The sequence below is a fragment of the Pseudophryne corroboree genome, chromosome 10, assembly GCF_028390025.1.
Source record: "Pseudophryne corroboree isolate aPseCor3 chromosome 10, aPseCor3.hap2, whole genome shotgun sequence".
Lineage (NCBI taxonomy): Eukaryota > Metazoa > Chordata > Amphibia > Anura > Myobatrachidae > Pseudophryne > Pseudophryne corroboree.
This window is the reverse complement of record NC_086453.1, coordinates 297,684,879-297,709,375: the sequence shown is the minus strand read 5'-3', so window position 1 is coordinate 297,709,375 and position 24,497 is coordinate 297,684,879. Positions and strand designations below refer to the sequence as shown.

General features: G+C 46.0%; 1 protein-coding gene across 2 annotated transcripts in view; it reads right to left on the bottom strand.

Annotated features, from left to right (window-relative positions):
* Nucleotides 1–24,497, bottom strand: part of PLEKHG5 (pleckstrin homology and RhoGEF domain containing G5) — a 691,870-nt gene that overhangs the window by 628,684 nt on the left and 38,689 nt on the right. Inside the window, exon 1 of one of the 2 annotated variants that reach the window (XM_063943407.1) lies at nt 16,592–16,920. The exons of the other annotated variant lie outside the window; for it this stretch is intronic. Within the exon in view, the coding sequence (XP_063799477.1) occupies nt 16,592–16,724 (133 nt within the window). The 5' untranslated portion in view covers nt 16,725–16,920. Of the gene's footprint in view, nt 1–16,591; nt 16,921–24,497 lie in introns of those variants that run through there. 2 annotated transcript variants of the gene reach the window in all.

Below are 24,497 nucleotides of genomic sequence, written 5' to 3'. Positions count from 1 at the left end.
GCATTTGATAATGAGGTGCCTTTTTTGTATGCTGCGAGGGGACATAAGGTAAGAAATTCGACTTACCAGCCGTAGCCGTAGAGACAAGGTCCGAGAGGCCGTCTCCAAACAACTCCTCCCCTTAGTAAGGCAAGGACTCCATATGCCGCTTTGATTCGGCATCTACCGTCCACTGTCGGGTCCACAAGAGCCGCCTAGCAGAAATAGACATAGCATTTATTCTGGAGCTTAATAAACAAATGTCTATCTGAGCATCTCTCATATACAAGGCAGCATCTCTGATATGCTCTATGGTCATTTGAATAGCATCCCTATCTAAGGTGTAAATCTCCGTAGATAAGGAATCTGCCTATGCCACAACCGCACTACAAACCCAGGCCGACGCCATAGCCAGTCTAGCAATAGTACTTGAATGAGTGTAAATATGCTTCAAGGTAATTTCCTGCCTGCGGTCAGCAGGTTCCTTGAGGGAAGCAGTATCCTGAGAAGGCAGTGCCACCTTTTTGGACAAGCGTGTCAGCGCCTTGTCTACTTTAGGCGAAGATTCCCAGCGTATCCTATCAGTTTGTGGAAAAGGATACGCTATAAGAATCCTTTTGGGAACTTGTGGTCTCCTATCCGGAGATTCCCAAGCCTTTTCGCACAATTCACTTATTTCAATTCAAATGAGGATGGAAAGGTGACTTCAGGCTTTTTCCCTTTATACATGTGTACCCTCGTGTCAGGGACCGGGGGTTCTTCAGTAATATGCAAAACCTCTTTAATGGCAATAATCATGTACCGAATACCTTTTGCCACCTTCGGCTGTAATTTTGCATCTTCATAGTCGACACTAGAGTCAGTATCTGTGTCATCGATCTGGGATATGGTGCGCTTCTGAGACCCCGAAGGGCCTGGCGCCACAGGGACAGGCATGGACTGGCTACCTGACTGATCCCTAGCTTCTGGCTTGTCTAACCTTTTATGCAATAGATTAACATTTGCATTCAAGACATTCAGCATATCCACCCATTCCGGTGTCGGCGTTGCCGACGGCGACATGACATTCAAGCACTCCCCCTCCACATTAAGCGAGCCTTCCTCGTCAAACATGTCGACACACGCATACCGACACACTTCACACACACAGGGAACCCCTTTCCAAAAGACAGTATCCCTGTCAAGGCCCTTTGGAGAGACAAAGAGAGAGTATGCCAGCACACACCCCAGCGCAATGATCCTGGAGACCAACACAAAATGTTTTCCCCCCGCAGCGCTGTATAATATGTTATCCGCCAATTATGTGCCCCCCCCCCCCCTCTCTTTTAAACACCCCTTCACCGTGTGTAAGCAGGGGAGAGTCCGGGGAGCTTCCTCTCAGCGGTGCTGTGGAGAGAAAATGGCGCTGGTGAGTGCTGAGGGAGAAGCCCCACCCCCTCGGCGGCGGGCTTCTGTCCCACTCAAACTTACAAAAATATGGCGGGGGCTCTTTTATATACATGTACAGTGCCCACCTGTACATGTATATTGTCTTTTGCCATAAGAGGTGTTTATATTGCTGCCCAGGGCGCCCCCCCCCCCCCCCCCCTGCGCCCTGCACCCTTACAGTGACCGGAGTGTGTGAGGTGTATGGGAGCAATGACGCACAGCTGCAGTGCTGTGCGTTACCTCCATGAAGCTGAAGGCTTCTGCCGCCTGACGACTTCTGTCTTCTGTTCTTCTAGCTCTGTGAGGAGAACGGCGGCGTGGCTCTGGGGGTGGACGCCCAGTAAGAACCTACATTCACCCCCTCTGGAGCTAATGGTGTCCAGTAGCCGAGGAAGCAGAGCCTATCTTAGACAAGAAGGTCTGCTCCTCTCTCCTCAGTCCCTCGATGCAGGGAGCCTGTTGCCAGCAGTGCTCCCTGTGAAAAAGTAGAAAAAGTAGAGAAAAAATCCAAACAAAAATGCTTTTAGGCAGAGAACTCAGGAGAGCTCTCTGCAGTGCACCCATCTTGCTCTGGGCACAGTGTAAAACTGAGGTCTGGAGGAGGGGCATAGAGGGAGGAGCCAGTGCACACCCAGAGTGCAAAGCTTTCTTAAAGTGCCCTATCTCCTGCGGAGCCCGTCTATTCCCCATGGTCCTTACGGAGTCCCAGCATCCTCAAGGACGTTAGAGAAACTCAATTTAAAAATAAGATAAAATTGACAATCTTATATATATATATATGTATATATACACAGTACATGATGAATGTCAACATGACACAATTTATCGCCTCTACTTTTGTCAACAAACGTTCAGCCATATTGGTATCAGATCTGAGTGCAGTTTAGCTACAAGCTGATGTTTCCATTCTCTGTAAACTCTGAAAACCATTAAAGGTTCACAGTGAGCAAATGAAGCTCAAGTGTCCTTAAAAATCAGTGCATGGGGCATACCTCCCAACTGTCCCGATTTTGGTGGGACAGTCATCACGATTTTGTCAGGACAGTCCCATTTTTCTGTGGGGGGGGGGGGGAGGGGGGCAGTTGGGTAACCCTCTCTCAGAGCACCGGTGACTAGCCGCTGTGAATGTCTATTCACCGGGAGAGCGGGACAGGGGCATGGTCAGCAGCTCACAGAGCCCCCTAATTTTTGGTGCGTGCAATGTCGATCTCTAGACCTTTGTGAAGTTGGGAGGTATGATGGGGTGCAATCCAATCTGTACAGTGGCAGATTTTCCACTAGGTAAGTGAGGCACGTGCCTATGGGCGCTACCTGCTGTAAAGCTTAATCATAACAGGAAAGCTTAATCTAGATCAGAGGTTCCCAAACGCAGTCCTCAAGGCACCCCAACGGTCCTGGTTTTAAATGTATCCATGCTTGGCCACAGGTGACTTAATTAGCACCTTAGTCAATTTGATTTAACCATCTTGCTGAACCATGGATATACCTAAAACCTGGACTGTTGGGGCGCCTTGAGGACCGCGTTTGGGAACCTCTGATCTAGATCATAATTTCTCTGTATACATACATTAGTGGCATGTCCTCATAAGTGTGGCATGCCTCCTGTAGATGCCACCATATGAGGATTACTGATGGAATACAAATTCCATTGAATTTCTAAAGGAGTGAAATGTGGGTGTGTTTATATTTCGTTACGTTTTATTTGAAAAATGTGATTCAGATTTATCAATAATTGTCAGGACATTTTAAGAGAAGAGGGGACCCGTGTGCAGCCTCCGCCCGGGCCCCCTCCTCTCCGACAGTTAATATACTCTGGCAAAAAGCCAGAATCTACTGCATATGGTCACCGGAAACATGGCTCCCACGCCTTGTTCCCGTGGACATCTACATTGAGCATGCGCAAATCACTTGGAAGTGGCCTCAGCGGCCATTTTCCAAGTGATCTGTGCCGCACTGAAGGGCCGCCGCTGCGGGACTCTGGAGGGATAAGTATACTCTCTATGGGTGCGGTGTGGGCCCCCCGGATCCAGGGGCCCGTGTGCACTGTACACACTGCACCCATTATAGAAACACCTATGCTATAGCATTATTATATTGTGTACAAATAGTGTAACTTGGCATTTACTATACAAGCAAAAACAGATTCAAGATTTGACAAGCCCTTAGTCACAGATGAATTATGATACTATTTCTATGTAACATAAAATCGTTAATAAAGGCAATTAAATATATATATACTTTATACGGCATTTGTCCTGTGCCCCTGTGTCTCCACCTTGCCATACATCTCTACCTGAATAAGGATATAAATGAATGAACAAGAGTTTATTACATAAATAGCCAAACCATATCTGCATTAATGTCACAGTTGTAAATGGGTTCCAGGTGTTGCATTGCTGCCAGTTACCTTTGCAGGCTGCATTCACACAGTTTATTACAGAGCAACAACTTATTTTCATGATCGTTAATGTAACTAAAATGTTTGAAGCATAGACTGGGCATTGAAGCCTTACTGTGTGCCATAATTTGTAAGTGGCATTATTGTGTGTGGGCATAAAATGATGTCAGGTCCATAACTGTGTGTATCATAATATGTAATTGGCGTTACAGTGTGTGGCATAACGCATAATGGGTGTTACAGTGTGTAGCATAACGTGTAATAGACATTACGGTGTGTGGCATTATGTGTAATAGACATTACAGTGTGTGGCATATTGAGTAATGGACAGTATGGTGGCCCTCATTCCGAGTTGTTCGCTCGGTATTTTTCATCGCATCGCAGTGAAAATCCGCTTAGTACGCATGCGCAATGTTCGCACTGCGACTGCGCCAAGTAACTTTACTATGATGAAAGTAATTTTACTCACGGCTTTTTCTTCGCTCCGGCGATCGTAATGTGATTGACAGGAAATGGGTGTTACTGGGCGGAAACACGGCGTTTCAGGGGCGTGTGGCTGAAAACGCTACCGTTTCCGGAAAAAACGCAGGAGTGGCCGGGGAAACGGTGGGAGTGCCTGGGCGAACGCTGGGTGTGTTTGTGACGTCAACCAGGAACGACAAGCACTGAAATGATCGCACAGGCAGAGTAAGTCTGGAGCTACTCTGAAACTGCTAAGTAGTTAGTAATCGCAATATTGCGAATACATCGGTCGCAATTTTAAGAAGCTAAGATTCACTCCCAGTAGGCGGCGGCTTAGCGTGTGTAACTCTGCTAAATTCGCCTTGCGACCGATCAACTCGGAATGAGGGCCGGTGTGTAGAATAATGTGTAATAGACATTACGGTATGTGGCATATTGCGTAATGGGCATTACGGTGTGTAGCATAATGTGTAATAGACATTACGGTGTGTGGCATATTGTGTAATAGACATTATGGTGTGAGGCATATTTCGCAATGGGCATTACGGTGTGTGGCATATTGCATAATTGGCATTACGGTGTGTGGCACATTGTGTAATGGGCATTATGGTGTGTGGCATATTGTGTAATGGGCATTACGGTGTATGGCATAATGCGTAATGGGCATTATGGTGTGTTGCATAATGTGTTATGGACATTATAGTGGGTTGCATAATGTGTAATTAGCATTAGTCACTGCCGCGGCCACCCATTAATTCCCGCTGCCACCTCCCGCCAAGCACCCACCAGCAAAAACATAAATCGGCACCTATGATTGGAGGTCCTACCTACCAGTCACCCACAGGACAGGCAGTCCTATTGGAAGGTGTTTCCTCCCTCTGGGACTGCTGGACCAGGCTACGATTAATAGAGATCATGCATCCAGTGGGAAGCCACTCCCTGCCTGAGCGTCTGCCTTATCCGGCTTCTATGGGCTGCAGTCAATGCAATCCATAGAAACAGGGGATTTGTACATGCACAGTTAAGCCACAGCTTGTACGCATGTGCTGGTCCAGGTACCTGTCAGCTCCAGTATGCTTGTGCCGGGACCCAGCCAGCAGCAGGGTATCTCCTCCTCTTGACCAGGCAGCATGGCCAGCAGCAACCCCCCTCCTCCACAAAGATAGGAGCCGCAGGCCCAGGTTGACAGAGTCTCATTGCTACATACATATAAGTAGTTAATTATCTTTCCTCACCCATAACATCTGCTGTAACAAATGATATATAGGGGGTGTCACAATACCAGCCTGCACTCAGATACAGCAATCTAATACAGCCGGGTCATGACATATGCACACTTCGGTCACTTAGGATAAATACAAAATCTTCTCTGCCACCACGAAAGACCTTAATGGGGTCTTTACGTTTCCTGCCCAAATATTAATATTTCACACTTACTTAAACATAGGTATGTAGCTTTGGCCTCAGAGGCTCGTGAGTTTCACAAGAGACATGGAAAATACGCTAGATTAAAGTATGTTTTAATAAAAAAAACTTTCTAAGGTTTTGTTACAGAAAAAGAATATTACAAAAAATGGACAGATTATATTGCATTAGTTTAAATGAAAAAGTAACAAAATAGGAAAATAAAAGAATAACAAACCCAGAGTCCTAACGTTACGTAAGTTAGGCTCTTTGTCGTGATAGTAGTCATATTAGAATGTTAAATACATAACCAGTCTCCAGAACTCTCCTCAGTGGCAAACGCAGGATTTGCATGGGGGGGGTTTCCAGAACTGGGCGGAGCCAATCACGGGGGTGGGGACTGAGGTGACCCAGTATATGCTGGGTCTGTAAAACTAGTGTGTCTGTGTGTGTGTGTGTGTGTGTGTGTGTGTGTATATATATATATATATCTATATATATCTACACATATATATGCTTGTGCCATTATGCCACAGTTTACACTGCACCACTGGCTGTTGGAGTGATGCAGGTCGTTGATTAAGTGGATGCATTAAAATCATTTATACTAAAGTCCTGGAGTGCCATGTCCTGTCTTGGACATTTGTTTGTTCTGACTCTTCTACATATATATATATATATATATATATACACATATATCTACACACACATATACATATATATATATATATATATATATATATATATATACATACACACACACATACATATACACGGGTGGTCTTCAGTATGCCGGCGGTCGGGCTCCCGGCGACCAGCATACCGGCGCCGGGAGCCTGACCGCCGGCATACCGACACTTATTCTCCCTCATGGGGGTCCACGACTCCCCTGGAGGGAGAATAGAATAGTGTGGCACGCGTAGCGCGGCGAGCGCAGCGAGCCCGCAAGGGGCTCATTTGCGCTCGCCACACTGTTGGTAAGCCGGCGGCCGGCCTCCCGGCGCCGGTATGCTGGTCGCCGGGAGGCCGGCCGCCGGGAGATCGTAGTGAACCCATATACACATATACATAGCATATTAAACATGCATACATATATATATATATATACACACACATACAGTACACATATATATACACATGTATATATATATATCATATGTGTGTGTGTGTTTATATGTATGTATGTATGTATGTATATACATGTGTATATATGTAGGCACATGGATATATATTAGAGATGAGCGGGTTCGGTTTCTCTGAATCCGAACCCGCCCGAACTTCATGGTTTTTTTCACGGGTCCGAGCAGACTCGGATCCTCCCGCCTTGCTCGGTTAACCCGAGCGCGCCGAACGTCATCATGACGCTGTCGGATTCTCGCGAGACTCGGATTCTATATAAGGAGCCGCGCGTCGCCGCCATTTTCACACGTGCATTGAGATTGATAGTGAGAGGACGTGGCTGGCGTCCTCTCCATTTAGATTATAAGAGAGAGAGATTTACTGGAGCTTAGGACTAGGAGGAGTACTGTAGAAGTGTAGAGAGTGCAGAGAGTTTACTAGTGAGTGACCACCAGACAGTGCAGTTTATTTAATATATCCGTTCTCTGCCTGAAAAAAGCGATACACACAGTGACTCAGTCACATACCATATCTGTGTGCACTGCTCAGGCTCAGCCCAGTGTGCTGCATCATCTATATATATTATATATCTGTCTGACTGCTCAGCTCACACAGCTTATAATTGTGGGGGAGACTGGGGAGCACTGCAGTGCCAGTTATAGGTTATAGCAGGAGCCAGGAGTACATAATATTATATAGTGAGTGACCACCAGACAGTGCAGTTTATTTAATATATCCGTTCTCTGCCTGAAAAAAGCGATACACACAGTGACTCAGTCACATACCATATCTGTGTGCACTGCTCAGGCTCAGCCCAGTGTGCTGCATCATCTATATATATTATATATCTGTCTGACTGCTCAGCTCACACAGCTTATAATTGTGGGGGAGACTGGGGAGCACTGCAGTGCCAGTTATAGGTTATAGCAGGAGCCAGGAGTACATAATATTATATTAAAATTAAACAGTGCACACTTTTGCTGCAGGAGTGCCACTGCCAGTGTGACTGACCAGTGACCTGACCACACTGACCACCAGTATAGTTAGTAGTATACTTATATTGTGATTGCCTGAAAAAGTTAAACACTCGTCGTGTGACTTCACTTGTGTGTTGTTTTTTTTTTTATTCTATAAAAATAAAACTCATTCTGCTGACAGACAGTGTCCAGCAGGTCCGTCATTATATAATATATAATATATACCTGTCCGGCTGCAGTAGTGATATATATATATTTTTTATATCATTTATCATCCAGTCGCAGCAGACACAGTACGGTAGTTCACGGCTGTGGCTACCTCTGTGTCTGCACTCGGCAGGCAGTCCGTCCATAATTGTATACCACCTAACCGTGGTTTTTTTTTCTTCTTTATACATACATACTACTACGACATCTCTTTATCAACCAGTCTATATTAGCAGCAGACACAGTACAGTACGGTAGTTCACGGCTGTGGCTACCTCTGTGTCTGCACTCGGCAGGCAGTCCGTCCATAATTGTATACCACCTAACCGTGGTTTTTTTTTCTTTCTTCTTTATACATACATAGTTACATAGACATCTCTTTATCAACCAGTCTATATTAGCAGCAGACACAGTACAGTACGGTAGTTCACGGCTGTGGCTACCTCTGTGTCTGCACTCGGCAGGCAGTCCGTCCATAATTGTATACCACCTAACCGTGGTTTTTTTTTCTTTCTTCTTTATACATACATATTACTACGACATCTCTTTATCAACCAGTCTATATTATTAGCAGCAGACACAGTACAGTACGGTAGTTCACGGCTGTGGCTACCTCTGTGTCTGCACTCGGCAGGCAGTCCGTCCATAATTGTATACCACCTAACCGTGGTTTTTTTTTTCTTTCTTCTTTATACATACATAGTTACATAGACATCTCTTTATCAACCAGTCTATATTAGCAGCAGACACAGTACAGTACGGTAGTTCACGGGTGTGGCTACCTCTGTGTCTGCACTCGGCAGGCAGTCCATAATTGTATACTAGTATCCATCTCCATTGTTTACCTGAGGTGCCTTTTAGTTGTGCCTATTAAAATATGGAGAACAAAAATGTTGAGGTTCCAAAATTAGGGAAAGATCAAGATCCACTTCCACCTCGTGCTGAAGCTGCTGCCACTAGTCATGGCCGAGACGATGAAATGCCAGCAACGTCGTCTGCCAAGGCCGATGCCCAATGTCATAGTACAGAGCATGTCAAATCCAAAACACCAAATATCAGAAAAAAAAGGACTCCAAAACCTAAAATAAAATTGTCGGAGGAGAAGCGTAAACTTGCCAATATGCCATTTACCACACGGAGTGGCAAGGAACGGCTGAGGCCCTGGCCTATGTTCATGGCTAGTGGTTCAGCTTCACATGAGGATGGAAGCACTCAGCCTCTCGCTAGAAAAATGAAAAGACTCAAGCTGGCAAAAGCAGCACAGCAAAGAACTGTGCATTCTTCAAAATCCCAAATCCACAAGGAGAGTCCAATTGTGTCGGTTGCGATGCCTGACCTTCCCAACACTGGACGTGAAGAGCATGCGCCTTCCACCATTTGCACGCCCCCTGCAAGTGCTGGAAGGAGCACCCGCAGTCCAGTTCCTGATAGTCAGATTGAAGATGTCAGTGTTGAAGTACACCAGGATGAGGAGGATATGGGTGTTGCTGGCGCTGGGGAGGAAATTGACCAGGAGGATTCTGATGGTGAGGTGGTTTGTTTAAGTCAGGCACCCGGGGAGACACCTGTTGTCTGTGGGAGGAATATGGCCGTTGACATGCCAGGTGAAAATACCAAAAAAATCAGCTCTTCGGTGTGGAGGTATTTCACCAGAAATGCGGACAACAGGTGTCAAGCTGTGTGTTCCCTTTGTCAAGCTGTAATAAGTAGGGGTAAGGACGTTAACCACCTCGGAACATCCTCCCTTATACGTCACCTGCAGCGCATTCATAATAAGTCAGTGACAAGTTCAAAAACTTTGGGTGACAGCGGAAGCAGTCCACTGACCAGTAAATCCCTTCCTCTTGTAACCAAGCTCACGCAAACCACCCCACCAACTCCCTCAGTGTCAATTTCCTCCTTCCCCAGGAATGCCAATAGTCCTGCAGGCCATGTCACTGGCAATTCTGACGATTCCTCTCCTGCCTGGGATTCCTCCGATGCATCCTTGCGTGTAACGCCTACTGCTGCTGGCGCTGCTGTTGTTGCTGCTGGGAGTCGATGGTCATCCCAGAGGGGAAGTCGTAAGACCACTTTTACTACTTCCACCAAGCAATTGACTGTCCAACAGTCCTTTGCGAGGAAGATGAAATATCACAGCAGTCATCCTACTGCAAAGCGGATAACTGAGGCCTTGGCATCCTGGGTGGTGAGAAACGTGGTTCCGGTATCCATCATTACTGCAGAGCCAACTAGAGACTTGTTGGAGGTACTGTGTCCCCGGTACCAAATACCATCTAGGTTCCATTTCTCTAGGCAGGCGATACCGAAAATGTACACAGACCTCAGAAAAAGAGTCACCAGTGTCCTAAAAAATGCAGCTGTACCCAATGTCCACTTAACCACGGGCATGTGGACAAGTGGAGCAGGGCAGGGTCAGGACTATATGACTGTGACAGCCCACTGGGTAGATGTATGGACTCCCGCCGCAAGAACAGCAGCGGCGGCACCAGTAGAAGCATCTCGCAAACGCCAACTCTTTCCTAGGCAGGCTACGCTTTGTATCACCGCTTTCCAGAATACGCACACAGCTGAAAACCTCTTACGGCAACTGAGGAAGATCATCGCGGAATGGCTTACCCCAATTGGACTCTCCTGTGGATTTGTGGCATCGGACAACGCCAGCAATATTGTGTGTGCATTAAATATGGGCAAATTCCAGCACGTCCCATGTTTTGCACATACCTTGAATTTGGTGGTGCAGAATTTTTTAAAAAACGACAGGGGCGTGCAAGAGATGCTGTCGGTGGCCAGAAGAATTGCGGGACACTTTCGGCGTACAGGCACCACGTACAGAAGACTGGAGCACCACCAAAAACTACTGAACCTGCCCTGCCATCATCTGAAGCAAGAAGTGGTAACGAGGTGGAATTCAACCCTCTATATGCTTCAGAGGTTGGAGGAGCAGCAAAAGGCCATTCAAGCCTATACAATTGAGCACGATATAGTAGGTGGAATGCACCTGTCTCAAGCGCAGTGGAGAATGATTTCAACGTTGTGCAAGGTTCTGATGCCCTTTGAACTTGCCACACGTGAAGTCAGTTCAGACACTGCCAGCCTGAGTCAGGTCATTCCCCTCATCAGGCTTTTGCAGAAGAAGCTGGAGACATTGAAGGAGGAGCTAACACGGAGCGATTCCGCTAGGCATGTGGGACTTGTGGATGGAGCCCTTAATTCGCTTAACAAGGATTCACGGGTGGTCAATCTGTTGAAATCAGAGCACTACATTTTGGCCACCGTGCTCGATCCTAGATTTAAAGCCTACCTTGGATCTCTCTTTCCGGCAGACACAAGTCTGCTGGGGTTGAAAGACCTGCTGGTGACAAAATTGTCAAGTCAAGCGGAACGCGACCTTCAACATCTCCTCCTTCACATTCTCCCGCAACTGGGGGTGCGAGGAAAAGGCTCAGAATTCCGAGCCCACCCGCTGGCGGTGATGCAGGGCAGTCTGGAGCGACTGCTGATGCTGACATCTGGTCCGGACTGAAGGACCTGACAACGATTACGGACATGTCGTCTACTGTCACTGCATATGATTCTCTCAACATTGATAGAATGGTGGAGGATTATATGAGTGACCGCATCCAAGTAGGCACGTCACACAGTCCGTACTTATACTGGCAGGAAAAAGAGGCAATTTGGAGGCCCTTGCACAAACTGGCTTTATTCTACCTAAGTTGCCCTCCCACAAGTGTGTACTCCGAAAGAGTGTTTAGTGCCGCCGCTCACCTTGTCAGCAATCGGCGTACGAGGTTACATCCAGAAAATGTGGAGAAGATGATGTTCATTAAAATGAATTATAATCAATTCCTCCGCGGAGACATTGACCAGCAGCAATTGCCTCCACAAAGTACACAGGGAGCTGAGATGGTGGATTCCAGTGGGGACGAATTGATAATCTGTGAGGAGGGGGATGTACACGGTGATATATCGGAGGGTGATGATGAGGTGGACATCTTGCCTCTGTAGAGCCAGTTTGTGCAAGGAGAGATTAATTGCTTCTTTTTTGGGGGGGGTCCAAACCAACCCGTCATATCAGTCACAGTCGTGTGGCAGACCCTGTCACTGAAATGATGGGTTGGTTAAAGTGTGCATGTCCTGTTTTGTTTATACAACATAAGGGTGGGTGGGAGGGCCCAAGGACAATTCCATCTTGCACCTCTTTTTTCTTTTCTTTTTCTTTGCATCATGTGCTGATTGGGGAGGGTTTTTTGGAAGGGACATCCTGCGTGACACTGCAGTGCCACTCCTAAATGGGCCCGGTGTTTGTGTCGGCCACTAGGGTGCTAATCTTACTCACACAGTCAGCTACCTCATTGCGCCTCTTTTTTTCTTTGCGTCATGTGCTGTTTGGGGAGGGTTTTTTGGAAGGGACATCCTGCGTGACACTGCAGTGCCACTCCTAGATGGGCCCGGTGTTTGTGTCGGCCACTAGGGTCGCTAATCTTACTCACACAGCTACCTCATTGCGCCTCTTTTTTTCTTTGCGTCATGTGCTGTTTGGGGAGGGTTTTTTGGAAGGGACATCCTGCGTGACACTGCAGTGCCACTCCTAGATGGGCCCGGTGTTTGTGTCGGCCACTAGGGTCGCTAATCTTACTCACACAGCTACCTCATTGCGCCTCTTTTTTTCTTTGCGTCATGTGCTGTTTGGGGAGGGTTTTTTGGAAGGGCCATCCTGCGTGACACTGCAGTGCCACTCCTAGATGGGCCCGGTGTTTGTGTCGGCCACTAAGGTCGCTAATCTTACTCACACAGCTACCTCATTGCGCCTCTTTTTTTCTTTGCGTCATGTGCTGTTTGGGGAGGGTTTTTTGGAAGGGACATCCTGCGTGACACTGCAGTGCCACTCCTAGATGGGCCCGGTGTTTGTGTCGGCCACTAGGGTCGCTTATCTTACTCACACAGCGACCTCGGTGCAAATTTTAGGACTAAAAATAATATTGTGAGGTGTGAGGTATTCAGAATAGACTGAAAATGAGTGTAAATTATGGTTTTTGAGGTTAATAATACTTTGGGATCAAAATGACCCCCAAATTCTATGATTTAAGCTGTTTTTTAGTGTTTTTTGAAAAAAACACCCGAATCCAAAACACACCCGAATCCGACAAAAAAAATTCGGTGAGGTTTTGCCAAAACGCGTTCGAACCCAAAACACGGCCGCGGAACCGAACCCAAAACCAAAACACAAAACCCGAAAAATTTCAGGCGCTCATCTCTAATAAAGTAAACTTTTATTGCATTTGCAAGTGCCACCAGGAAGACAGCAGGCTGCAGAGGACACTAGACAGTCATTAATAATACTCACGCAGCTAAAAAAAAAAAAAAAAAAAAAAAAATTTTTTTTTTTTTTTTTTTTTAGTGGAGGGGGGTTTCTGGGTACTCGGAAACCCCCCCTGGGTGCGCCACTGACTCCTTCAGGTAATGCACGCATGAAGCTGGATGTAGCTCACACTTATCCTCTCACACAATTTACGGGCTTGAGTTTATCCCGTCCCACCCTTAAGCATTATTTTTAAATCTCTTGCTACTGGAGGTTATTGAATCAGTCAATCCTAAATAACTGTGTCTCAGTTGATAAAGGGCTGGGACAGTTCAGATGGCCAAAAATTCCTTTTAGAAGTGAACCACTTAACCTTGGGACACTTCTCTACTTTGTCTCATAACTGAGGCAGGTCCTGAACGGCCAGGACTGAGCAGCTAGCTCACATAAACAATTATTTAGGACTGATACAAGATCGTTATCGCGCTTCTTTCACTTAAACCCCCCAACAAAACCATTCACTATTCTTCTTCCAGATAGGTCACATACAGAACACAGCATGTCAGCCATTTTGTTATACAAAATCTGGTCTCACCTATGTCCATAGAATTCAATGGTTTTATACGAGTTGCATATGCATGACTGGCAGTCAGGAGAACATCGGTCAGCATACCTCTGCCGGGTATCCCGGCAGTAGAATGCCGGCGGTGGGGCTAGCGAGTGCAACAAGCCCATTGCGGCCGCCACAGGCTCTATTCCCACTCATTGGGGTCGTGGATACCCACGAGTGGGAAAAGTCCCTGCTAGTTGGCATGCCGACTGTCGGGATTCTCAGGGGGCGGGATGTAGGGGGAGGTGTTCTGTTTTATACATACACTTACATGCAAATATCATTGTGGGTTATTATTTCTGAGTTTAATCGCTACGGATGAGGGGGGATCTAACTATCCACGCTAATTTTTTGTCTGCGAAAAACGGGGATTTTCTTTTTAAATTACCAACAATTTCTTTTTTTTTCTTACTATCCTATTGCTCCCAACGGAAAAAAACACTTTTTTTTTAAATGAAAATACATAATATCCATGAAAAGTCATGCACCTATGTATTTTCATGGCAACAATTAGGTAAAAATGGCATACTTGTTGCGGATGTGGTTTCACCTAAATCCCCGATAAGTGCCATCAGAGTAAGCATCAGAAGTCTCTAACACCTATTAGTAAGGACACTACCATTCTATATAGTCCGCACCATGCACAGATTTCACCCTCATTTTAATTAAAAATGCATTTCATGTTGTAATAAATGTTTTAAGTAAAATGATATCTCGGGGCTGATGTAGCTGAACACATCATTTTGCCCTGTAAATGACCTGGAGCCGAGCATGCACATCTGCGGGCAATGCAGCTGAAGTTAATTGGGTGGTAATGGGGCGTGCCAAAAGAATTGCCGGCTATAGCTGTACGCACGTGTAATTTTGCCTGTTTTCCAATGATACTTGTGCACCTAGTATAGAGCTAATATAAGTGCACCCTGATAATAATGATGGCTCTTACTCCAAACGTGCAGATAGGGAGATCCGAGGTGTGTACAACTCAGCCTATGGGCAAATGTACGGAGTTAGCTCTGCGCTCGCACTGTGCCAGAGTCTACTGCGCATAAGCAGGTCTCCTGGAACATGGCACCCACACCTTATTCCCAGGGGACATCTCTACTGTGCATGTACACCTGGAAAACAGCCACCACAGCTGTGCAGCCAGCTCCATGCCAATGGAGTGGTCAGTATAATTATATGAGAATAGGGTGTGCAATGTGTGGGTCCCCCTGAACCCAAGGGCCCATGTGCAGTGCACACCTAGACCCGATTAAAGATACGCCAGTAATGTACATGGTATTACCAAGCAATGGATTTAATAAAAAGGCATATCCATCATGGGAGTGCCAAGGTTGCTCAATGTAAATAGAACTTCCTGTTTTCGCAATCAGAGGTTTGGTGGGGATGTAGTCAGGATCCCGTCGATCGGGATTCCGGTTGTCAGAATACAGACACCGGGATCCCGACCGCTAGAATGCCGGCATCACTGCCACAGCTATTCCCACTCCTGGGTGTCCACGACACCCATGGAGTGAGAACAGAACCTGTGGCGAGCGCAGTGAGCCATAGTGTGGCGAGCACAGCAAGCCCGCGAGGGGCTTTGTTTTGATCGCCCCCTGTCGCCATTCTGGTGGTTGGGATCCCGGCATCGGTATTTTGACTGCCGGATCCCGACCGCCGGGATCCCGTACCCAACCCCAGGGCTGCCACGAGAAATCCTGGGCCCTGGTACAACAACTTCCTGGGCACCCTGTAGGGGGTGTGACCACAGCATGCTGGGGGAATGGCCACACCACTTTGGGGGGGTGTCTAGCACATGAGAAGCACCCATACACACGAGCATGGCATGCCCCCAGCCAGGACAGTAGAGAGCCTGGCTGGACCCAGGTACTTTTCAGAGGGAATGGCCTAATCACAGGATGCGTGGACATGGGCCCCCACTGGGCCCATCCATCAGACCTGGGCCCAGGTAATTTGTACCCTCCCCCACCTCTCTTGGCACCACTGCCCAACCCGTTTGGTATTATGGTGCTACACAGTATACAGTATGGGTCTGCTTCTTTTGCCGCAGTTGTGTCTTTCCTTTAGGCAAATGCTGCTATAAAGCCATTCCCCTGATGTACGTCTGTGTGTCTGAATGTGCGAGAACTGAGGGACCATAGTGCTCAGCTCCATAACCGCTGCACTATGTCAATCATGCTGCAGCTGACAGGGTGCTGCGAGCAACATGACAAGACGCATTCTGCATATGCGCAGACCCCCCAAGCATCTTATTTATGTGCAAACCATCAGGTTTGTGTTCAAATATTAATTAGGCCCTTTGTATGTGCATCCAAACTGCTACTGTGTCTGTATCAACAGCATCATGACACATGCATAGTGCGAACCGGATGCATGTGGTGAAGAAAACATCGCAGCACAGCACCCGACATCACTCAGAATCAGGCCCACTGTGCGGAGCACTGCTAAACAACTAACTGAGATTGCCATTTACATTGTGGGCAACTGGTGATTTCTAAACGTAAATCAGTATATTTAAGACATACTTTAAATTTGGGGTAATAGACTTTTTTTTTTTCCTTCAATATTCCCTTTAAAAAAACAATTTTTATTTAATGTTGCGTTCATTTATGTGTAATTTCATAAAAAGCGACTTGTTCAACTTTTTCTGCTAAACATAAAATGTAGCAACCACCCGCACCCTCTCCCTCCCTGTGACGTACCCGCAAGATCCTCAATAATGTCGAGGGATGAACTCCAGGAGAAACGTTCCACAGCACTGTATCCCAGCTCCGTCAGAGATGCAGGGAGAGTTTCAAGCTCGTAAGCTCCCCGTTTTTTCCAGTACAGAAACATATTGAAGAAAAAAGCAGAAGAAATCCCTAGATGAGAACGTAAGACAGCTGCCTTATTGCAGCGATGACCTCACTGTTGTGTTTTGTCCTTTGAACACCTATTGGTTTGGATTTCCCATGTTTTTGCAGCTTTGTGTTGAATCATCTTAATGGTGAGAGAGAAAAGGTCGGTCGCTACTTCCAAAAAAAGTATAAGCTCTGGGGTTGCGAACAAATGAATTCATTTTCATAAAAGAATCTGGTATAAAACACTGAGTACTTCTACGTACTGACCAATGGTCTGAGCACTAACCCAGACAATGGCCCTTTCTTTAGCCTCCTACAGACGCTTTCAAAATTTTGTTTTTCATGGGCTATGAAAGAAATTTGTCTGAGGAAGTATGACATTTAAGATTAACATAATTACTCTCCATACGGTTTCTGTCTAGTAGATAGCTATTACAGAATGCCGCACAATGAGGGTTATTTACGATCATTGCCCAAAGGTGTAAATTTGCCCTGAAACCAAAGTAACCTGCTAGACTTTTGCTCTCATGGCCTAAATTGCACTATATAAATGTAAGACTATTGGCAAACAAACCCCACTGGTTGCTGTCAGTGACATCCAGTTACAAGACTACATTTAATTTGTTGGCAATAAATGTTATTTTATTTGCCTTCAATAAATTTTATTTTTTGTCATTTTTTTTTCTCAATGTAAACAGTCATGGACAAGTAAGGGTATATTTATTAAAGTTCGGTTTTGTATTCAAATTTATATTCAGTTTTCCCTTTAGTAAGTCTCCAAATGCAAATCGAATGCAAAATCACCAAAAACCTAAAATTGAACATTAGTAAGTATACCCCACAGTATTTGTGAAACATTAGGTTGTTAAGCAGGATAGTGTAGATGATAAAAGATATCTAAATAAAATAAAATAAATAAATAAATAATAATAATAATACAGGTAATAAAATAATAATAATAGGTACCATGTAGCAGTAAAAACAAAACATAAGGAACACTATCAGAAACCAATATCAAACAGAAAAAAAGACCAATAAAGGAAACAGGGTACAGTCATAATGTGAACATATACATTGTTGACACCAAAATGTCAACAATTATGATACTGAGAATGTTTAAATGTTTTTTTGTTCCCCCCAGCACCCTGAATGATAACAGTAACCAGATTTAAATCCCACACAATATTAGAATTCAGAGATCTCTGTTACATATATTTACGCAAATGTATGAATAAGCCCCAAAGCCGTAACAAGGCCTCTCTGTATATTGGGGTCCCTAGCACTATATCTAGGTGCAGGGTGTGGCACCCCAAAAAATCAGCATAAGCCAGAAAGCCCAGGGCAGCACACCAGTGAAAAAAACTAGAGGCAGAAAGGGTTCTGCATTAGGAGGAGGTGCAGGCCCTGATATGCCATATGGAGCATTATTGGGTAGGTAGCTCTTAGTTTAGATATGTTTAAGTAAGGAGCTATTATCATGTGGCTCCTTGCTGGTTAATCTTAGATCCAGATTTGGGTTGTGGTGGTGTGGGGTGTGGTGCCCCTAGACTGGCTGAGCTGGATGGCTTTAGTTTGGCATACCTTTACATTCCATTCTATTAACACTTATCACTTACTAATTTCTTTAACACTATTTCCTCATTTTAATTACATCTCATTTTTGTATCACTTTCTTTATAGTTTCAGCTTCCTAACACTAATTTATTAACATTATAGTTTTTTCACTGGTATGCTGCCCTGGGCTTTCTGGCTTATGCTGATTTTTTGGGATTCCACACCCTGCACCTAGATGTAGCACTAAGGACCCCAAATATACAGAGAGGCCTTGACGTGGCTTTGGGGCTTATTCATTTCATACATCTGCGCAAATATATGTAATCGAGATCTCTGAATTCTAATATTGTGTGGGATTTAAATATGGTTACTGTTATCATTCAGGGTGCTGGGGGAAACAAAATGCCTTTTTTTCTTGCTTAGAAATACCCCTCCCTTTCAAGCACCTGAATGATATCACTAAACTAATTGAGCATCTGCCACTATATATGAATGTTGAAATGTTGACAGTGAACATGTTGGCATCTGCAGGGACAAGAGGGTTAGGCTACAGGAGTGGAGGTTAGGCTTTGTCACTAAGAGGATGCTTAGGGTTACACACCACTACAGGATCCTGTGGAAGTCACCACAAGACCACCAGGAACTTTGTCGATATTCTAATTATGTTGACATTTATAATAAACCTCAACAAAATATACCACACCCAAAGAAAACATACGATCTGAGAAGAGAAGGAAAAGAGAAAGTAAAAAAGAGGAAATAATAAAAGAACGAGGCTACAAAGACACCGCCTTACCTCTCAGCCGAAACATCCCAAACGCCTGTATAACAGGTACAGCATGAAAGAGAACAGAATTCAACATGGAGAGAAAGGGAAATGGATCCAGTGATGCCAACAAGAAACAAAATTGTGCTTTATGATGTTGCTGAGACAATCCTGGTCACTGAATAAATTAAGGAGATTAGTTGGTTCCCATGTTTAGCACCCATTGCAATGAGGAGAGCCAGATGAGGGTTACGTGGGAGTCGAATATTAAGGGTTGAACCCAACATAGCAATGATGTAAAAACCCAAAATATTGGATTTGGGACAAGCCTAATGGATATGAAATAAAGTACCCTTTCAGACATATGTCCATAAAAAAATGCTCTTCCAACGAGTTGAATAGACACCCAGGAGTAATATAGTAAGCAAACAACAAGGTGCTTACATGAATGCTTACATAAACAATAAACATACATTAACAGGTGGCCCATAGTAATTGGGAGCAATGCTTGCATTTACCAAGCAAGGTTAGGTTCTCTGCAAGCCGTGGAGAGTTTTCGGTGAGCATAATATAAAACCTGCCAAATGTAATACTGTTGGTTGCGAGTTGAGGGCTGATTCAACAAGCTTCCGGCAGGTTAAGAAGTCATGTTTGCTGGAACTACTGCGATAATGTAAAGGAATACATAAGTAGGGGAACAAATTGGCATGACAATGAGTGTGGGGTCCCCCTAATTTTCCCATTACTAGCATCAGGCTTGGCCAGCCAAGGCTAATGAGATCATATGGGGGAGGCCCGCAGTGTGAGGATCCCCCCACCATGATTCCACCAGTCCTAGGCCAATTAGCAGCAAGGCAGGGCTAGTTTACCCAGGGGAGTGGGAACCACAAAAAAAGTGCAGGCCCTGGGTAGAACCAACCCTAGTACAACCCTAGGTACAACCAGCCCTAGTGTCAGTAGTATGAGGGTTCTTCTCTGTGCCCCCAGGGCTTTGGGTACAGAGGTAAAGTGTAAATAATAGTATTGATAATAGTGTTCCTTTAAGGTGGACTACTTGTCCCAGCAAGTATTTTATTAGAAGTTAGCCTCGTTTACCCATTTATTATTCAAGTAATCTAATGGGTCACACGGTCCATGCAGGCATACAGGGCCCAGGGTACTTGGCTATAAAACCCAAAACATATGAGACAATGCCACTTGCTCCACTAATGAGAGGTCACCCTCCACCTGAATGAATAGGGCGTTATCTCATGTGTTTTTGTTTGCAGTACTGCTAATGTAATCCTCACACTCAGAATGGCGTGCGACTCAGAATGTGCAGCCAATACATGTTATTACTTTATCTCGTTGCTTAAAGCAGATGAATCAGGCCTCTAATCTATAATAATAGCAAATAATCTGTAGCTTTTGTCAGACATGTAGTTGAAGCAGCAGCACTTGGTATAGCATAGGTTGCCTAAGGCTACAGTATATCACTGTGACATGGTCAGTGCCTAATGAATGAGGGGATTACTGTGACTAATCCTCTGACATAAGGAACATTTCCTCCATTTCTGCCTGGGAGGTACAGTACTGTATATGATGACTAATGTTACAGTATCTATATGGCAATCAAAGAGTCTACTATAGAGTGCATTTATATTAGGCGGCACTTGGATGATGTTAGCAGAGCAAAAGCATTAAAACGTTTTATCTTATTTAAAAAAATGAATGCATGATTGTTTACAAATATTTACTTCATTTTTAAAATAGATATTATTGTCATATTTTTTTTTATAGTAGTGCAAATGGACTTGGCTTATGAATGTTCAAGCCGACAAGCTTTACCCAGTAATAACAAGCGGAGGTCTTAAGATAGAGTACATATGAAGACAGAAAATTGAAATGTAATGTGAAAGATGTCAAGCCAGATTTATGACTCTATGGGGGTAATTCCAAGTTGATCGCAGCAAGATATTTTTTAGCAGTTGGGCAAAACCATGTGCACTGCAGGGGGGGCAGATATAACATTTGCAGAGAGAGTTAGATTTGGGTGGGTTATATTGTTTCTGTGCAGGGTAAATACTGGCTGCTTTTTTTTTACACTGCAATTTAGATTGCAGATTGAACTCACCACACCCAAATCTATCTCTCTCTGCACATGTTATATCTGCCCCCCCCCCCTGCAGTGCACATGGTTTTGCCCAACTGCTAAAAAAAATATTCTGCTGCGATCAACTTGGAATTACCCCCTATGTCGCTAAATAAAATAATACTTAAAAAAAATAAGATTGGCATGTCTTAACTCAATAGCGCTTTATACTTGCACAGAATGTGATTGCAAATCCTGTGCAACTCTCCACCCACATCTTTATGATTGCATGAGTGACAGCTCTTATACCTACCCTGTGATAGGTGCAGAAGATTAATCTGAAACTGGCGTCCACTATTATTATCCTTTATTTACTGTATATAACCCTCATTCCGAGTTGTTCGCTTGCTAGCTGCTTTTAGCAACTGTGCAAATGCTAAGCCGCCACCCTCTGGGAGTGTATCTTAGCTTAGCAGAAGTGCGAACGAAAGGATCGCACAGCGGCTACAAAAAAAAGATTGTGCAGTTTCAGAGTAGCTCGAGACTTACTCCTAGCTTGCGATCACTTCAGACTATGGGTGGTCTTCAGTATGCCGGCTGTCGGGCTCCCCGGCGACCAGCATACCGGCGCCGGGAGCCCGACAGCCGGCATACCGACACTTATTCTCCCTCGTGGGGGTCCACGACCCCCCTGGAGGGAGAATAAAATAGTGTGGCGCGCGTAGCGTGCCCGCAAGGGGCCCATTTGCGCTCGCCACACTGTCAGTAAGCCAGCGGTCGGGCTCCCGGCGCCGGTATGCTGGTCGCTGGGAGCCCGACCGCCGGCATATCGTAGTGAACCCCAGACTATTTAGTTCCTGTTTTGATGTCACGAACGCGCCGTGCGTTCGGCCAGTCACGTCTGCGTTTCTCCAGGCACGCCTGCGTTTGTATCTGACACGCCTGCGTTTTTACACCCACTCCCTGAAAACGGTCAGTTACCTCCCAGAAACACCCACTTCCTGTCAATCACTCTGTGGCCAGCAGTGCGACTGAAAAGCGTCGCTAGACCTTGTGTGAAACTGCATCGGCTTTTGTGAAAGTACGTCACACGTGCGCATTGCGCGCATACGCATGCGCAGAAGTGCCGCTTTTTTACCAAATCGCTGCGCTGCGAACGAAAACAGCTAGCGGACAACTCGGAATGACCCCCATGGCACCACATGGGATCCGCAGTTACACAGTACATAAACAAATAGGCAAAACAAGAGAACAGTGACTTACAGTACAAGGCAATATAGGACAAGTACAGGGTATATAAACATTGCTGCGTCAGCAGATGACACTGAGATAAATATCAGGGCGGCAGAACCATAGTCATGATCATCTTCTCCACTGGCTCACTTCTCCACTCTTTTTACTGTTTCATGAATAGACCCCTATTTCTGACACAAGGGGTGATTCAGAGTTGATTGTAGCTGTGCTAAATTTAGCACGGCTACGATCAGGCACACTGACATGCGGGGGGACACGCAGCACAGGGCTAACCCGCCCCGCATGTCAGTGCCAGCCCCTCCACTGAAGTACAAAAGCATTGCACAGTGGCGATGCTTTTGTACTTCAGGAGTATCTCCCGGCCAGCGCAGCTTTTGCGTGCTGGCCGGGAGCTACTCGTCGCTGCCCGGCTTGCAGCGGCTGCGTGTGACGTAACGCAGTCGTTGCAGCCCGCCCCCCCGCACAGTCCGGCCGTGTCTACGTTGGCTGGACTGCGCCCACAAAACGGCGGCCAAACGCCGCAGAGCCGCCCCCTCCCGCCCAGTGACCGCCTCTGCCTGCCAATCAGGCAGAGGCGATCGCTAGGCAACATCAGCCGTCGGCTGTGAGCCATGCGCCGGCACACTGCGGCACCGACGCATGCACATTTCTGACCTGAACGCTGCGCTGTGATGAACGGCAGGTCAAAATGACCCCCATAGTTTTTAATCTAGGGTGTAGTGTGAACGGCTTGTTCACCCTCTGCTAAAGTGATTCCCAGCCATTAGCGAACACCTGAAAAGCGCACTAGAAATAGAATAAAAGGTTTCTTATTGTGGTTAAAAATCTGAACACCAACTTTCCAGTTGTACAATGCAGCATGGCCTCATACATTACCATATACTACAAGTGCAATAGAGGGCACTGGCATTATAACCACATAGAAAACACATTCACATTGTGCATTACACTGGTTTTAGCCATTTTCCCGGCAACTAACTCTTGATGCCCAGTGTAAAATCATCACAATGACCCCCCTTGTGACTTCTTGTCAGAATATAAAGCAGATAGGCTACATTGTCATGAATATTGCCCCAGTACACAAAATGACCTGCCCTCACTGGCGCCGCTTTGGGCGCGACAGTCACGCATTTCGGGGATCATACAGCTACTGCAGTGTCCGATGGGGGGATAAGTTGTGGGGTAACACTCTCACACCACTGCTCTGCACAGCATAGAGGCATAGCAGAGCAGTGGGTGAATAGATGCTAAGGCTGTATGGGGGGGGGGACAGCATGGGGGCAAACACAAGAGTTTCAGGGGGAGGGTGGAGCCAAGTACCGGGGTGGATACTGAGGCGCTCCAGTATATGCCGGGTCCGTTAAACTTGTGTATACATATACATAGATGCAGGGGTGTATTAATAGAAGAGGGGGCCTGTGTGCAGTTTCCATCAGGGCCCCCTCCTCTCTAGCTGGCAACACAGAAACTCTGGACACTAGGGTCACTAGGACACCCTAGCGCTGTCCCAGAGTCTAGAGCGCATGCACAGGTCTCCGGGGAAATGGTGCAGCAGCCATTTTCCCAGTGATTTTCCTAATGCGCATGTGCAGAACGCTGGTAAAACGGGCACCGCACCATTTTCCTGATGATTTGTGCAGCATTGTTGCCGCTGACGCAGGACTATGGAGAGGGGGAGTATTGGAAAAATGGGTGCAGGGTGTGGGGCCCCACACACCGCACTCATTATAGATATGCCAGTGCATAGATAGAAAGCAGCATACGGCCACTGTAAACTGGTCTGGATTTGCACGTCTCCCCCCCTTAGGGGCCTAATTTGAATGCACTCCCATTAGTGATTTTATAGCTAGCCTATAACTTACCAGCGTTTATGTGTCAGAAGCAGCAGCAGCAGCAGACCATGAGGGCCAGGGCTTAAGTCGCAGCTTGCGGCAGACAGCTCCATTAAAATCAAAAATTGCTCTGTCAGTTGGGGTTTCCGGGTACTCAGAATCCCCCCTGCATGTGCTACTGAGTCTGGGGGCAGCTCCAGGGGTATAGGACACATCCCCAAAGTGATAAAAATGGAGTATGCCATGAGGCCACTCCCCAGTTTTTGTCACGCACGGCATGGAGTCTTGATT